The sequence below is a fragment of the Schistocerca americana genome, chromosome X, assembly GCF_021461395.2.
Source record: "Schistocerca americana isolate TAMUIC-IGC-003095 chromosome X, iqSchAmer2.1, whole genome shotgun sequence".
Classification (NCBI taxonomy): Eukaryota; Metazoa; Arthropoda; class Insecta; order Orthoptera; family Acrididae; genus Schistocerca; species Schistocerca americana.
In genome coordinates, this window is record NC_060130.1 from 594981208 (window position 1) to 594999822 (window position 18615).

The 18615-nt window shown below is 35.8% G+C and overlaps 1 protein-coding gene across 1 annotated transcript in view; it reads left to right on the top strand.

Moving 5' to 3' along the window:
- LOC124556669 (spectrin beta chain, non-erythrocytic 1) overlaps positions 1-18615 on the top strand; it is a 309565-nt gene that overhangs the window by 269826 nt on the left and 21124 nt on the right. Inside the window, exons 62-67 of the mRNA XM_047130637.1 lie at positions 1682-1903; positions 1990-2128; positions 9044-9179; positions 9583-9832; positions 10184-10303; positions 14106-14228. Of these exons, the coding sequence (XP_046986593.1) occupies positions 1682-1903; positions 1990-2128; positions 9044-9179; positions 9583-9832; positions 10184-10303; positions 14106-14228 (990 nt within the window). The remainder of the gene's footprint in view (positions 1-1681; positions 1904-1989; positions 2129-9043; positions 9180-9582; positions 9833-10183; positions 10304-14105; positions 14229-18615) is intronic.

Sequence of the window (18615 nt, forward strand, 5' to 3'; positions counted from 1 at the left end):
TTAGAGACAGATCACAAGCTTGGATAAGTAAGAGTGGAGAAGGAAAGCGACCATGCCCTTTCAAAGCAACCATCCCAGCACTTGGCTTAAGCAGTTTAGGAAAATTGCGGAAAACCTGTATCAGGATGGCTGGATGATGGTTTGAACCAGTGTCCTCCTAAATGCGAGTCCAGTGTGCTAACCACTGTGGCACCACACTTGCACGTTTTATTTGAAACAAGAGACAGAATTACTACTATTTGCAGATGATATAAGCATTGTTGTGAAGCTGAGCAAAGAAATCTCAACACAGGAAATAGTAAATGATGTTTGTATGGAAATTATTCACTGGTTTTGGACAAGTGGGTTAGCTTTACACTTTGAAAAACACAGCTGATCCAGTTTTGTCCAATCAAAAATGCACCACCTCCCAATAATCTAGTATACCAACAAGAAATAATAAACAGTGTAAAAAAATTCTAAATGCTTATGTGTGCATATTGAAGAAAACTTAAAGTGGAACAACCATATAGTATACCTGCTAAAACATTTAGGATCAGCTATTTACGGCATAAGAATAATTGCTAATTTTGGGGAAAAAAAGTTACTTAGTTAACATATTTTGTTTATTTTCTTTCATTGATGTCTTGTGGGATAATATTGTGGAGTAACTCCTGACTTGGACAAAAAGTATTCATGAAAGAAAGTAATTAGAATTATGTATGGGATTCACTCGCTTACCTCTTGCATGTGTATCTTTGAGCAACGGGGAATGTTAACCACAGTAACACCGTACATTTATTCAGTTATGAAATTTGTTATCAACAATCCATCTGAGATTGTGAGTAACAGAGCTATTCACGAGTACAACACTAGAAGTAAATATGATCTGCATTACACTTTAATGACTATCTTTTGCGCAGCAAGGGGTGAAATATGCAGCTATAAAACTTTTGGACGATCTGCCCTTTGAATGAAATGCGTGACAGATAGCAAAACTATTTTCAAATGTATATTAAAGATGTTTCCCCTTAACAACTCTTTTACCACAGAGAAATTCTTGAATAGAAATAATACATCATTCTGACATAAAAAAACCTGCAAGTGTGTTATAAATCTAACCACACAAATAATTTTTCATTTTTTGAATATACATTGTGGTCAGAAATCTGAAAAGATTGTCAGTGTTTTGCAGGGTAGGTTGTGCTGAGAAATAATTGTTAAAAAACCATTTGATATAGTGTGGCATTTCTCAGTTAATTAGCATTTAAATTAGTGAATCAGGTGTTGCACATGCAAATTTAAGTGGCCTGCCAGCTACAGTTAGTGTCAGTTGTTCTCATAATGCAGATGATAGTGCATGAGATGTTTGACTACACCATCTGTGGCAGGCTGCTTGAATTTGCATGTGCAATGGCCTGACTGCTAACTTCAATGCTAATTAACACTTTTTTTTTTTTTTTCCTTAAAAATTCTCTCTCAGCCCAACGTACCCTGCAACAGCCTTACAAGCTTTCTCAGACTGTTTCTAACCACCTTATATATCTGCGTTCTATGTAAGTTCCATTGAAACATTCCACATCATAACATTTATCATGAATATAACCTGTCTAACAAGTAACTAAAAAATCTCAGTGAAACATTTTTTATCCCTTTTACAAATTTATTTTTGCATTTTAAATATGTGATTGGATTTGTTTAGATATAAAACGGGCTGAGAGTATGAAAATAGAAACAAAGAAACCAAAGCGCACTCCGAGCTTTACAACACGAAGACGTACTCAAAGCTTCCGCAAACTACAAAGAATGGAACAGCCTGAACATCTTCCACCAGTAGAAATTAAAGGAATGCTTGATCGTAAACATGAGCTGCAGAGTGGAGGGAAAAAGGCTCCAGTTAGGTCGTGGAAAGCATTTTATACAGGTACTTAAAATTTTTTTGTATTGTTACTTATTCTTATTTTACTGTTCAAGTCCGATGGGTATTAAAGAAAGAGTTTTATGTTGCAGTTCTTTGTGGTCAACTTCTCTGTTTCTTCAAAGATAGTGAAGATTTTCTTGCAAGCAAGGCAGCTACCTCACCCGTTAATATATTAAATGCACGCTGTGAAAAAGCTGGAGATTATACAAAAAGAAAACATGTTTTCAGGTAAATTTTGTTTTTCAAATTTACATTTATGTGTTGGATTAATGATTCTGAAGCTGAAATTTTAAAATTTTAAGACATAAATCACATATAGATGATGATTCAGACATTTCCTCAATTCTAATGTCAGTGATACATGTGAAAAGAATCCGCCTTTACAAACTTCCAGAATGCTGGAGTAATGTGGATCAGCAACTGCTGTTAATCAATAGAACAAAAAACCAGTCCAAGTTGAAAATACTTTATTTTTCATTCAGTTACTAGTTTTGGACTGAGACCCATTTTCCAAAAATGTTAAAATGTGTGTGAAATCTTATAGGACTTAACTGCTAAGGTCATCAGTCCCTAAGCTTACACACTACGTAACTTAAATTATCGTAAGGACAAACACACACACCCATGCCCAAGGGAGGACTCGAACCTCCGATGGGACCAGCCGCACAGCCCATGACTGCAGTGCCTTAGACCGCTTGGCTAATCCCATGCGGCAGACCCATTTTCAAATCAGCATAACAAAGCCAAAAATGGCATTTCCAAAGATTTCAACAAAATGTGTAATGTAAATTCACAGTGTTTTACAGATAATTAAACAGTTTTGTTGAGATCTTCAGAAATGTTATTTGTGACTTTGTATGTTGATTTGAAAATGGGTCTTAGTCCGAAACTAGTCATTGAATGGAAAACAAAATATTTGCAACTTGGAATGGTTTTTTGTTCTAGACCTTTGTTATAGATATGGCTACTGCTCTTGCTAATTTAATTGGATGAACATCTTCTATTGCTAATTTAATTGGATGAACATCTTCTGATATATTTACAGGCTGAATGGAATATTTTCAGAATGTAAAGGTATGCTGTCTCCCTGTTCACAGGGTGATAATAGGTGTTATTATTAAGGAGAGATGTTTTTATGTAATTTGCCAAGTTCTGCACATGATTTATTAGATGGAAGTAGGAGCACAATAATGGAGGGATTTTATAGTAGAGAAATGCAAGTATCCCTGTCATAGAAAATACTTGATAACAATTTCCTGTCAGTATGCCAATTACACCGAAACATTCTTAGCACTTGTAAAAATGTGAGAAATTTTATGGAGTAGATTTTCTCAGGTATTTGTGTGAATTGTCATTACAACAATGAAACAGCAGGGTGACTGGGTTAGTTACCGAATTATTGACCCTGCAGTAGTCACAGTATGTTTAGTACCATTAGTAGTCACTGCAGACAGTCAGTCCGCATGGCAATAAATACAGATTGATAAGTAAAAATCAAGAAAGTGATTGAGAATATACAGTTTACTATGTTTGATTTTAATGTGCTAAGTACTACCTATTACAAAGTTATAAATTCTGTCCAGTTCCACTGAAATTCTAAGTTTCCCAGTTCCACTGAAACTGTAAGTTTCCAGATATGTTACAATATTTATTTATGGATATGAAAAATATGTATAATAATATCATAAACTTATGAAAGGCACACATTGGTTTCAACAGTTCATCACTTCACGTAGTTCAGTCACAGTCTTCCATTTTTAAACTTTCTGAACAAATGACTCTTGCATGTTCCAAACACAGATACTTACTACATTTGCAGCAGCTGTACTGGGTGGGTCCATTCTTTCTCCTCTCACACTATGCACAATGTCCTCTCTGTTTGTTAGGATAGTCAGTGGGCCTTGCTTTGGTTTCAGTTTGGAAAATCTCACAAATCCTTGAAGGAATGGTAGACAGTATGTTACTCGTGGCAGTTTGAACTTGCACATGTTCTGTAACAAGCTCATAAGACAACTGGTGTAGAAAATCTCTTCATGGAGTCCAGTTGGGTGGGTTTTTAGCAGCATGAATCACTAAAGAATTTGAGATGTTTATATTTTTCCACCTCCGCGTTGCAAATGTTTTGAGTGAAATGCCCAGTTGATGCGCTGTTTTTTTTCACGTCAATTCTACCAACATTGAGAGTTGTTTAGTTCTCGGGGTTGTATAAAATTCCTGGATTCATGTCTCGTCACTGTGCAGCCTATGAAAAGGATTGCGGAAGACTCCCAAATAAATCCCAAAGTACAGTCCAGTTTTAATACCAATATATTTCCAGGACTGTGGTGTCCGAGCCTGGTGAACTGTACCGGTTACATCACATGTACCCAAAGTTGACATCAAACGACACAGTGTTCACAACAATCAACAAACGAGTGAGCCTACAATACATTTGCTCACAACCCTAGCCAAAAAACGAGTGCCCCAAGGCACCTGCGTGACCTCTATTTATACTTTTGTTAACAATTACCTACAATGAAAATTACAATTTATATAAAATCACAATTAAAAGTTAAACCGAATATGAGATACACATTGCTAAAAATTTACAATCTCTGTGCTGAACAAGGTGCACCTATTTTCAACTTAGTTAAGAGTTAATATAACATTTTCTGACCAATTATGTTACAGGTAACAATTACATTTCTAAATTTGTTTATAACAAATCAACTAGTGCCTGTATTTTAGTGCTAACATATATATCGGAGATTCAATTAATGTGCTTTATTTATATGTTCTATTTAATTTGCTGTTGTAATTTTATAATGATAGGTTTACTGGTACATCCTGACCATGTGCTACATTTCTTTCGATTAGTTACAGTATTAATTTCACATTTATATTATGTTTCTCACATAAGAACAATGTTAATCAGCAAAGCATCATTTTTGAATTATATGTATACTGAAATAGTGGTTATTTTTGTATGTAATTTGGAAACAGGTCACTTTACAATAGGACAATTAGGACTGGCGTTTATCTTTAATGCTCTCCGAGGGTTTCTGATAGGTAGCAATGAGATAGAGTAATATTTCAAATTGATCCCTCCAACATTGAGTAACAAACAAAATATGACCAAGCTATTGGCAAATGTGTTTTGCGCAACTGCAGGGAGCATGCAACTTGTTACACATGTCTATGCCTCCTTTCATCTATCGTGTTATACACGACTATCATTTGCTTTACCTGTCATCAGCACTGTCATCATGGTGAAGACTGGATACCAATACAACATTTTTGTCTTTCTTAGGAATATATTATACAAGAGTGCAAGATTTTCTGAAGGCAAGCATTTTTGAACCCACTTGATGCTTACTTGACTTCTTGAATTTAAGTGGCAATTCCTTTTGGTTTTTTCACATAGTTCATAATAAAGTTAGCTGAAAATCATTTTTAAGTGTTTCAACCAACTGAAGACTGGTAAACCAGTTATCCACTCAGATATTCCTGCCAGTTCCTTTGATGGGGATACAGTGTCTCTGAACTACAGCAGCTGGAATATTACTTACATAATATGGCCCCTCTGGTTACGTTCCAGCACACACTTCCATATCAGTAGTATAATACATCCTGACATCACAAAGAGCAAATATTTTTACTCAATATTTGTTCAGCTTGCTAGGTATATACTGTCCAAACTGACAATTCCTCAAAGTGCGTCTGACTCTTCATCGATTGTGAGGTATTTGAAGGGAGTGTACGCTGTTTTGCAATTCTAGACAAAAATGTCAAAAATGTTTCTTATTGGAGCTAAATTGTCATTTTTCACTCTTTCTTCTCTTGTGAACTTGTTGCCAAATTGGAGATGTCTTAGAGGAAGCAAAATCTAGACAGTGACATGGAGAGCCTGAAAATTTCTACCCCTGTGCCACCAGTCTTCCATAGATCGTCTGCATTTAGATGGTTGGCCTTCATGATTCCAGCCAAATATAGTACACCTATTAGAGCTTAAATTTCACTTGCATTTATAGTGTTGCAGTCCGTTTCGCTGGAAAATTTACCTCTCTGAGAATTGATAAACAGATTTGTTTTTTCCACTATTGTGCTGATATCATCAGTAAAAATGTACATCCAAATTTCAGTTGGCACTTTCAGATGTTTTAGACTAGGCTTTACATAAGGAAGATGGGTTATTAAATTTTCAGGCCTGGTTCTAACATTTTTTAGAGTTATGTGTTTATTCCATTTCATAACCTGATCTTTTCCGACATTCACTGGGCTGTTTGCAATATTGTCAATAGTGTTTTCACCATCTGTGCTGTATCAGAATTTTCATTGAATTTAACGAAGCACTGTAACTAATAGAAGGTAACACTGCAGTAATAAGAAATCACTTGATAATTAACAGTAGTATGGCAATAAAGGTATATCTTTTACTATTGCTCCTAAAACCAACACAAAATTACATGGAACGCCATTGCTCATGCAAGACTGAGAGTCTGCAATTGTTGACCATTCTACCACCAATGCTCCAGTCCAAACAAAATAATTGAGTAATTTAGTATTGCTGATTGTAAGAAGGTAAACGATCATGTGATTCCTAGGTTCAACAAGATTAAAAGGAAGGAAAAAAATTCATCCATGTGGACTGTCAGTCAATGTGTGACTATTGCGGGGTTAACAAGAGAAAATTCATATGGATCTCCTAGGAGCTATACAATCTGCAATGCACAGTGATAAGAGAATGACATTAAAAGGGAATAGTATCTGTATTAAAAGATTTCTCTAAAGTGTCTAGAAATATATAACACATTAACATAACATCTCACTTTCATATTATTTGCTATTGTTTAGTTTCTCCAACAATGTGTTAATGAATCATGCAATTAACTCTTTCCAGTAAGAAAGAATGAAAGGTGGTGTTACAAGAACTCAACACTGGCACTTGTCTGTCAATATTATCTCGTGTAGCTTGGGACAAGGAAAAATCTTTCAGTTTTTGCCAAACAAAATCAGTGTTATTTTTTGATAGTATTGGGGGTCTTTTTTAACGGCTTGTTTTTCAATTATGTTCTGCATTTTTGCCTTATTTCATTGTTTTTCAGTGTTAACAATGAAAATATACCTATCATTTTTATTGATACCACCCATAAATTACTTCCATCATTTGAAAAAAAGAACCTTTGCATTAAACATTAAAAAACTAATCAATTTAAGAACAAATAACTGTACATCCAAACAATGTTGACTGCTTTTCAAAAGAGAGCATTGTATAACTTCCTGGTTCTCTTCCAAGACATTGTGCCATGCAACACTTTGAATGTCTACACTACTGAGACCTGTCATTCCAGGTATAAATAACAGGCTCCCTCCCATTTCGTTAATATAGTTCATAATCATTGCCCCAGGGTTCAAAACGAGAACATAGGGATGTGAACACGGACAGCCATAAGAGTTGGCGGCTTAGTTTGAAGGTGCAACCAGTGCATTTCATTGTTTCGTGCACCTTTACTTTAGGTATCAGTATTAATGTTTTTCAACATTTTGCTAGTTTCATAATTAAAAATTCCTTCTCCCATGACAGATTCTTTATGTTAAAACAATTTTAACTTGGAATAGAGGGTAACAATTTTTATCTGCTAATGTCACATTTCTGTGCATTTTGGCTCATAAAATCATCAAAAAACCAATGCATTTTAGAGAGATTCTTAATGTGGCACATCAATTAGACTGCATCTTTTCGTATTATACAACTATACATAGGAAAACCATGCAATGCAGCACTTTAGCTTCAGAAATACATAAATAAAAATGGCTTCTTGGTTTGAGTCTATCAACAAACCACAACACAGGACATATGACATCGTGCAAACATGTTTTTGGTAGTATAACAGTACACCGAGGATGTGCTTTTTCCCCTTCAGTATTTACTGAATACTATTTTAAAAAATAGTCTGTGGGGTCCAACTGATCAGTAGCATAACCCGTATTTTGATTGCCTGATAGTTGCAAATCAAAATGGCATCATGTTAATTAACGTGTTTGCAAAGCTAAAGTGCTGTGTTTGGTTTTTTTCATATTTATACCTGCATACCATAAAAATTTACAGTTTAATTGATGCACCAAATTAAAGATCATTCCAAAACATGTTGTTTTTGGTATGATTTGCTTTACAAGAGGGTTGGGGAATTTGTCTTCACATCTAGTTTATAAGATCTAATTTCAACATTAAATAACTATCAATTACCAATATTAATAAAGTGCTGCCTCCAGATTTACAACTTTTTTTTTTACTGAGGAATAGGGAAAATGCCAAATTTTGAAATGTCATGTAAAAATGTTTTATTGGCTCTTGCCAAGGCTTTCACAAACCATAAATATCTTTCCAAATCTTCTCAAAGAAACAGAATGTAGTGTCCAAGAGATCTTTCACTCCGTAAGCACCAGACAGTGAGAAACAAGAGTGCATCCTCTGTCGGTCAGAGTCACGCAGAACTGGTGTAACTAAATCATTTTCTCCATTAGGGCTTCAGCTATCTCTTGCCATGACCTGAAATATGGAATATTAGCCCAAAGTCCTTCCCACCTATCCTAAAGTGGGAGTCCACTGCCCACCTAAACTATGGAATATCGTGGTCCATCTCTGTTTCATTGTTCCAAATTCCTTGATACCATGGATAATCTCTCTTCCTAACATCACACCTCACCCATTCCTCCTCCTCCTCCTCCTCCTCCTCCTCCTCCTCCTCCTCCTCCTCCTCCTCCTCACTCCATGTGTTCCCACCACTCTGAAAGAAAGCACAACAGCAGATATGCATAATATGGCAGTTGGAGAGAATCTCTTGTTCATTTTTTACTGCAAATATAGTAACTTACATCACAATTGTAACCAATTAATATTACCAAAATGGAAATTACTGTTATACAATATTTTTATGAAGTGTAGGACACATTTTGCAATAGAGACTGGTGGTTTCCTTGCACAAATTTGAAAGATTGTTTGAACTGACTGCATAATATCATCAAAAACTCTGTGTGCTTTCTGTACTGATGTTACTGATAAACTTCTTAATGACCTAGACTCATCAAATGTCCTGACAAATAAAATTATTAAATGTCTTAAAGCTTTTAATTTAAACTGCAAATATCTCTTTCTTAATCCAGGCTCTGTCTTACTGATGGCTCTGAGTACCTGTTCTTGGCCAGTACAGAGGAAGAAATGGAAGACTGGGTGAACAAAATATCTTTCCATGCAAACCTGCAGCCTCAGTTTCAGCTTCTGAGCTATGATTCTCAAAAGGTAGAGGACATTTTCTATTCTCTCAATAAATATGCAAAAGTTGGTCTGCTGGAGCTTGGAACGAAGGCTTACATCTTGTTCTGTGCACATAATTATGGCCATAGTAAAAAATGTTAAAATACATATTTTTCAGACAGTTTCTTTTGAAAGCATGCACATGTGTTAAATTGTTAAATAATTTCAACACATCTTTAATAAAACATACACAACATTTTTTATAATGCAGAAAGGTAAACTAGCTTTCATATGATTATACAGAAGGCTTCAATAAGAGTAGTTTTCTGTCAGCATAATATTTCACTAAAATAAGCTTATGCTGCAATAGTATGCCACCTCAAGAACATGCATGAATATTGTCCAATCCAAAAACAGAGAAGTTGTTTTAATAGTGACCTATTTTCAGAGCCCAGCAAGCCAAGAGAGGCTGTCAGCATTTGGTGCAGATGATGCAGATGGGGATGGAAGCTCTGTCTCTAGTCATGCATCTACTCCAGAATTTCCACGGCGGTCAGAACCAGTGCCCACACAAACACAGATCCTGCAGCAAATGCAGCAGTCGAGGCCACCTGTCCCACCTCGTGGTGCCCCACCCCCTGTGCCTGCCCGTTCACCTAGCACTGAGGCCGTTACCCTGAGGCCAAAACCTATGCCTGGTCAGTAACATTTTTTTTTTTTTTTTCAATTTTTCTTTCATATAGTATTGATGTTTACTCTTTCTTTTTGACTTTTTGTTCCATTTTGCAAACCTAGGAATTCTTAAGTGTTTGTTTTTGCTTTATTAGTTACATATATTACTTCCTAACCACAGTTCACTCTGCCTTTTTCCTTGTTCCTTCCTCATTCCACCCTCCTTCCCTTTCTCTCACCCCTCACATTGTCTCTCCCCATTCTACCCACTCTTATTTGTGCTTTACTCTACACTTCTGCTTCTATTTTCTCCACCTCCAGTAAAGTAAAACTTTTGCTCCTGTTAAACTGGCTCACATACATATTTGGTTGGCCAGGTGTAATGGACACAGGCCGACCACATTCGTATCAACCAACATCACGTGAAGAGCAGCTTCATCAGAATGGTGTTCCTCCAGCAGATTCGTGGCGTCGCAGTCATCCTGACAGCCAGTTAGGTATGTATTGCATATCAGCTGTGTGATTTTTCTTTTGTGAGATATTATGATTTGAGATACAGCTGGCTTGTTGAAGTTGTTTAAAATTGCTTGATAATTTGGTAGGTAAGTAAAACTGTCAGATTACTTGTGACAGAGATACCTTTTTAGATATTGATTCATTAGCCTGGTTGATTTTTTTTCATTGAGCTGAAGAAATCTGTCATAAACAAATAACTACTGTCCACCATTCTGTGCAAGGACATTTAAAAGGCTGTAACGTTTAACAAAAAGCAATTCAGCAAACATGTGACTACAGGACAAGAAAATTCATCCAGAAATTTCTTCATACGCTGTGGTCTAGCCATTATTTGCTACATATATTTTCTCAGGACTGCAAGTGTTGCTTGATTAAGAGGAAAGTGTTTGAAAAGTTCAGAAGAAGAGGGTTGTGCTTGTGTGCCTGGTGTGGGGTTGGGTGTTTGTGGATTTAACTTGGGAAGCAAATCTGTACGAGGCCTTCTTATGCACCCAAACTGGTTCCTCATAGAGGAGAAGGGTTGAAAGAAAAGCCATGTCAAAGCAGGAAACCATAAAATATTAAGAGGCTGAACAGAATAAATTTCACTTCAGGTAAAGCTGCTAAATCTTACTGTCTGCTGCTGTGAGTGAAATAATAGCAGTTATGTTACAATGGTATTTGTATGAGGATGTGTTGAAAAGTAATGCCCCTGAATGTAACATTCAACATATTCATTCCTCATGTCTACTTGTTTGTTTGCAGAGCTCTGCTGCTGTAGGGCTCCAAATAGTAATTGGTAACATAACTATGTCAGTGTGTGAGAAACAGTGTGCTGTAGTTGATTTTCAAATTCAAAGAGTTTGTCAACCATGGAACACATACTCCTTCAACATGAAAATGCCAGACACACCTGATCACAGTGACATCTGCAACATTCCAACGCCTTGGGTTCACTGTCATCGATCATCCTCCATCCAGTTCTGCCTTGACCCCATCCAATTTTCATGTTTTCAAAACTTAAAGAATACCTTTAAAGACTTCACTTTGATAGTGATGAAGCAGTGCAAGCATAGATGAGGTTATGGCTCTGTCAACGAAGTCAAACATGCAAAGGGACGGTATCAACAAACTGCTCTCTCGTTGGGAGAAATGTGTTTGTCATCCAGGTGACTATGTTGAGAAATAAATATGTAGACATGAAGAATAAATATGGAGAATATTAATAATATTTGTTTCATTTATAAAGTGTTCACATGAAAAATTTGGAGGCATTACCTTTCAATATGCCATGGTACCTAATATCATTATATTTTGAAGTTAGGTATAGAGAGCTTGCATGCTACTGAAATTGAGTTGATATGTGTCAAAGCACTCCTGCAAGGTCCCAGGGACTTATTATCTGATAGCGTTCAGTGAGCTCAACTGATAGTGAAAATTATAGCATTTTCTTAACAGCAACAGAGGCGGTGGGTTCACTTATATATCTTACAGTGAAGAGTGTTCCATGCCATGCATTTATTAGCAGTTTCTCTATTTTCAACCCTTCAACCTTGCGGTTAAAACTTGACTCATAAGATATTGGAGTTATGGATGGATGGAAAATACTAATTTTAAGTCATTTCCTGAGAATATGTCAGTATGTCAAATATGGTGTATTGAACTTTGATTGAGACGCAACAATCAGTAAGGCACTCTGTAGAGTAGCCATACATGTTGCTTGCTGTTATAGAGATTTCTTTGTTAGAATGAGAGCTCTATCATGACATTATTGGTTACAGACACTCAGGGTGGAGTTTTGAAGTAAAAAAATTGTAAAAGTTCAAGTGCCAAATACAAATGTCTTGACTAACAATAATTGTTTTCTGAGTGGTTACATTCTTCACAACAAACCCAAGCTTTATACATATAGTGGCAGAACAGAAACAAATTATGACTGCAAGAAGGAACTTTCTCTGTCTAGTACAGATGTAACATTGATACCAATGAAATTTGGCTTTTGTTACATTGGTGCATGATGCAGAATAACATAAACCAAGTTTCATTTGAGCCATTAATTAGTTTTGATATTGTGGCTGTTCAAAGTAGTAACACTGTGTGTGTTTGGTTCATGTGTCACCAAGAAATTATTGTTTTGGATGATTTATCACCCACAAAAATTCATGTAAAGATTTGTTAGGAATCTGCTGCTAAATTTTCAGCTATTAAGAAAGAGGCAGCTAAATTCAGATGCAGCTATAGCTCTTTCGAATGTACCCTATGTGCAGAACTTCCCAGAACTGCAACATAGATGAAAACACCAAGAAAAGAAACTGCAAAATATGATACTGGATGACTGGCAGTTAAATATGTGAGAGTTACCTGATACTGTAGGTATACCAGAAAAATTAAATGGTACATTTCACATGAAAGATTACTTAGAGATAGGTTTGTGTAACATGCATGCCACATTTGTTACATGCTGGCCAATAGTAATTGTAAAAATGAATAGCAATATTTTTGTATGTTGTAATGGATTTGCGGAATATTTCACGGGGGTGTGAAAGGGATTCCTCTTGTTGATTACCTTGTTAAGCATCCAATATTAATTGATGACAATTGTGCAAATTTTCTCTACCAACTTGATGAAAAAAAAAAAAAAATCTTGAGTCTTCTGGATTGGAAACGGAAAAAATATCCTCTGTAAGGATAATGAACCTTCCCTCGAAGGTGCTTTAACAGTGAGAACAATGAGGAATCTGAAGTGTGTGTTGTTGGAGCATCCCTATTGTTTTCCATAAAATATTTATGATTTTAGTAAAGGGATTATGGCACCTGTAGATGGGTATTTTGAGCAGCCCTTTTAAAATTTTGCTTGGGGTGGGGAGTGGGGGACGACGACATTACATACAGTGCATTGACCTAAAAATTTAAAAGAAATTATGTATTCTGGCCATAGCTTCACAATTTTTGGCTACCATGAAGGAATATTTTCTTCTTGCTTTCATGTTACTACAAGTGATTGCTGTGTGTAGTTGCTAGCTTAAACACACAACTTCTGTTTGGAGATGGACTGTGGCAACAAGCTGTTGACAGAAATCAGTGTGTCCTGAAAGTCCTAAATATTTACAGAAACTCAAATCTAAACTTAAAACATTTTTGGTAGCTTTCAACATATACTCCTTAACAAAACTCTTCATGAAAAATAATTTTTGTGCGATAGCTTTTCTAGAATTTCACTTTAACAAAAGTAGAACCTCTAAATTAGATGGATATCCAATATTCAAGAGCAAAGTACTGAAGAGGATCGTGAGGAAATACTACAGATTTGGCCATAAGATTTGTAGCAACAGGATTGTTATCTTTCGCTCAAACTTTGAACTTGTAAGCTTCGTTTGCTATTGCTACAATGTCCGTATGAAATTGATGTGTTAATAAATGCTAATTTCCCAGACTATTCATCTAACCATAAATTTTATCGAATTGTTATGGTTACCTACAGTCTTGAAATGTTGAGTCTTCCCATTATGGAGTGATGATGGGGTGTAAATCCTAACAATATAATGATCACTTTTGTTCCAGGAAACATCAAAGTAGATTAGGACATTAATATTAAACTAAAATATATCTTTGATAATCTGCATACAAAACCTAAAATAATTTGCTTTAATATTAATAAATGATTGGTTCCATAATAGCACTGACATGTCAGCTTTTTGCTTTTAATTTTGTGTGTCTTGTTGTTATCTGTTTATCCGTAGGTGCAAATAATTTCATGCTTTTGTGTTGTTGCATGTTGTGTGATGTGTTGTATTTGTCTTGTAGAGCTACCTCCCCCTCTGCCCTCCTCTGCACCCCCACATAGGACATTTTTGTCAACTTCAGCTGGACGTGGAGAGATTCCCCAGGATCATTGGCAACAGGAGCACACAGGTTTCCACCACCAGGGTTAGTACACTTATTGGACCATATCCTGACCCCTGTATAAATTGCCCATGTGGTTCTTAGTGTTTACTGTCAATGTATAGTGTATTTTGAAAGCTTAAAGGTGTAATGAATGTACTAATTTTAAATCAGTATGTACTAATGTAATCAGTACTGAAGCAGTAACAAGATTAAGTATTACATGACATCTCCCAGTTGTCTTAATAAACATGGTGGCATTGTCTTGATTGAATCTGGTAATGAGGCAGAGCTGGTCATTCATGTTGATGGTATTTGTTTATGTATTTGTTATGTGTTAAGCATTGGTGAATACACAGCATGTTTCAGGACCTCACTGGTAAAATTTGAGAAAAAATTAGGTCACATATGGGAGATTATTTTATGTTAGGAAACGTAATCTTTTTTCAACCCATCGCTCAGGAGTTGTGCATGTGATGCATGAGTGGGAGTCTGAGAAAGAGTTATAACAATTGTACACAAACTACTTTATATTCAGGACAAGTTTGAATGAATTTGTAACTAGTAGTCTAAAGGTCTGTCCTGGACAGAATGAGGTGGTATGATGGTTAAGACACAGGACGTACATTTTGAAGGAGTGGGATTCAAACCCACATCTGGCCTTCAGATTTAGATTGTCATAAAATCTCTAAATTGTTTGATACATATGCCAGGATGATTCCTTTTAAAAAGAGATTGCCCACTTTCTTTCCCCATCCGTGTCCAATGTTTATCCAAAGTGTAATCATCTTGTTGCGTAACTGTCCTGCATTAGTATACTCTGTGCCTCATTTCATGCTCGATACGTTTGCAGTAATTATTACCAAAAAGTGTTGAGCTGGACAGGATTCTGTTTTACATCATGAAATACATCACTAACTTCAGAAATCAGCTCAGCTCTAATGGCAGTAGCTGCTACATAAACCACCCATTTGACACGCCCCAAATATAAAATCGAAAGGGTGTTAAAATTGGTGAGAACTGACTGCACAACACTCCCTGCTTGGCATGTACAAAGTTTCCCAAAGTTAAAAGTTATCTGTGCATGTATAACAACTCTGAAATGCTCTCTATCATGTCGGAATCAGAGGTTGTTGGACACAGTATCCAGAAAATCCATAAATGTTGTGCGTAGAATCTTGTGGAAAGCTGCTAGCAGAAATACAGGTATCCAGCATACAGCCTCCATTTAAACAATGTTTAACAGAAAGTAATCAGAAACTGCCAGTTCATCTTCACCAAAGCAGTTATAATCCCATTAGTATGCAGTATCAGTTATCTTTATTACACCAGAACATTCCGGGACTCAGGAATAAAGTTGATGAACTACTCATTTGTATTGATGAAATGAATTCATCTAACCAAATTGACATAATCTGCCCCTCTGAACATCAAGTGATGACTGGTATAGATATGTTAGACATTTCAGGATTTAATGCAATCTTCCAGTAAACATTTACTGCAGTTAGTAATGTTGTCTTTCAATCTAACTCACACTGTAAACTTTCCAACTAGATCACTAAATCCTCAAGGACAGCCATTGATAACATTTTTATAGACAAATGAAATGAACAAAATAATATAATAAAACCTGTAATAAATGGACTTGTTTTAGTTGTAAATTCTAAGCAGATTATCAAGACTGCTAGATCGGAGTACAGGAGAGTAGTCACTCAACCAAAAATTGAGTGTTTTAGAAAACTGCTCAAAGATATGAACTGGAAAGATGTTTGTAGTGCTCATGACATGAATGAACAATGTCAGTACCATGTTTGAAAACTGTTTTCCTCTAAAAGTTACTCAAATTAAACAGAAGTCTATAATAAAACCATGGAATACACAAGGAATAAAGATTTCCTGTAAGACAAAAAGGAAAATGTATCTGTCGACCAAGACTGGCTCCAATGCTGATGATTTAGCTAAATACAAGGAATACTGTAAAATATTAACAAAAGTAATTCAGACATCTAAACAAATGCACTACGAGAAGAAGATAGCAATGTCAGGGAATAAAATAAAAACAATATGGGATATAGTGAAAGAGGAGACTGGTAGAATCAGAAAGGAACAGGAGCAAATAGCATTAAGGGTAGATGACATATTAGTAACCGATGGGCATAGTGTGGCAAATCTATTTAACAAGTACTTTATATCTGTTACTGATAGAATGGGATTGTCAGGATCAGTAAATAATGCCTTTGAATATCTGAAACTAGCCTTTACAAATAGCTTCAGGTACATGAGTATGTCACTCACTTCACCAAAACAAATAACTTCCATAATAAAATCTTTAAAAACAAAGCATTCTAGTGGTTACGATGAAATATCAACAAAGTTAATTAAGGCATGTTCTTGTGAATTTAGTACAATTCTAAGTTACTTGTGTAACCAGTCAATTATAACTGGGACATTTCCTGACTGGCTAAAATATGCAGATGTTAAGCCTCTATTCAAGAAAGGGGATAAAGAGATACCACTGAACTACAGACCAATTTCTCTTTTGCCAGCATTCTAAAAAATTTCAGAAAAAGTAATGTACAGACAGCTTCTCAACCATCTAACCACAAATAACATATTATCAAGAACACAGTTTGGATTTCTGAAGGGTCCTGATATCAAGAAGGCTATTTACACCTACAGTGAAAATGTACTTAATTAATTAAATAACAAATTACAATCAGCAGGTATTTTCTGTGATTTGTCAAAGGCATTTGATTGTGTGAACCACAACATCCTTTGAAACAAATTAGAATTCCATGGTATCACAGGCAGTGCTGCAAAATGGTTCAAGTCATACCTCACGAACAGGAAACAAAGGGTGTCAGTGCAAGGGACTAGTGAATTAAGTCATCAGTCATCATCAGAATGGGAAGAAATTACATGTGGAGTCCCACAAGGATCCATCTTAGGGCCATTGCTTTTTCTCGTGTACATTAATGATCTCTCATCAGTTACACTGCCAGAAGCAGAGTTCGTTTTGTTTGCAGATGACACAAGTATTGCAATAAATAGCATGTCGAGTGTAGTTCTAGAAAGGTCTGCTAATGATATTTTCATGGATATTAATAAATAGTTTAAAGCCAACTCACTCACACTAAACTTCGAAAAGACTCACTATATACAATTCAGAACCTGTAAGAGGTTTCCATCCAGCATATGCATAAAGTATGAAGTAGAGCAGATAGAAAAGGTTGATAGTTTTAAATTCCTGGGATTGCAACTTGATAATAAATTCAGTTGGGAGGAGCACACCACAGAACTGCAGAAACGCCTTAACAAATCTGTATTTGCAATTCAAGTGTTAGCAGACATAGATGACTTAAAAATGAAAAAGCTTGCATACTTTGTCTACTTTCATTCCATAATGTCATATGGTATGATATTTTGAGGTAACTCTTCAAGTCAAACAAAAGTTCTCAGAGTCCAAAAGCGTGTAATACGTATTATTTGTGGAGTAAATTCACGGATGTCCTGCGGAAATCTCTTCAAAGAACTGGGTATACTAACTAATGCCTCTCAGTATATTTATTCCTTAATGACATTTGTCCTAAATAATATATCTCTTTTTCCAACACACAGCTCAGTTCATACATACAACACCAGGAACAAAAATTATGTGCACAAGGACTTAAAAGCACTTACTTTAGTTCAAAAAGGGGTCCACTACTCAGGAACACTTATCTTCAGTAATTTGCCAGCAAACATATAAAAATGTAGTTGCAAATAAAGATCAGTTTAAAAGGAGCCTGAAAGATTTACTAGTGGCCAACTCCTTCTACTACATTGATGAATTTTTTAATAGAAACTAATGATGTATTGTATATATTCATACTATTAGTATTGTTATTTCAGCTTAAAAAATGACATGTTCCACATCCACGAGGATCTCCTCAGCACGGATCTATGGAACGAAAAACTAATCTAATCCAGAAATTCCATAAATATTGTCATAGATTCTATGGAAAGTTGCTAGGAGAAGTACAAGACCTGGAAGACTTTTAACCACTATTCCTGCATACACATTCATGGGAAAACTTTTTCATGAAATCTAACAGCAATGTGTGTTAATTCTCATAGTTCCATAAGTGACTTCAATTGTTACTATAATTTGCTTGTGTGAGATAGGCCTTATATGTGTGTAAGGCAGTGTCAGTAGTGTTTCCATGAAGAAAGCACTGCACAAATTCAATATGAGGTGCCAAGTTAAGGGATGTCCTATTGAATGCAGCTTTTGAAGGTAGCACAGTTATTGTAGGTTATAGTATTGCAATACCCTTCAAACAGCTAATGATGTGTGATGGTACCATGTTCAACAACACACACATTGCTAAACCTCTCTGTAATATAATCCTAAAGACCTTGTGTTTGTACTTCACACATTGCATCACTCGGC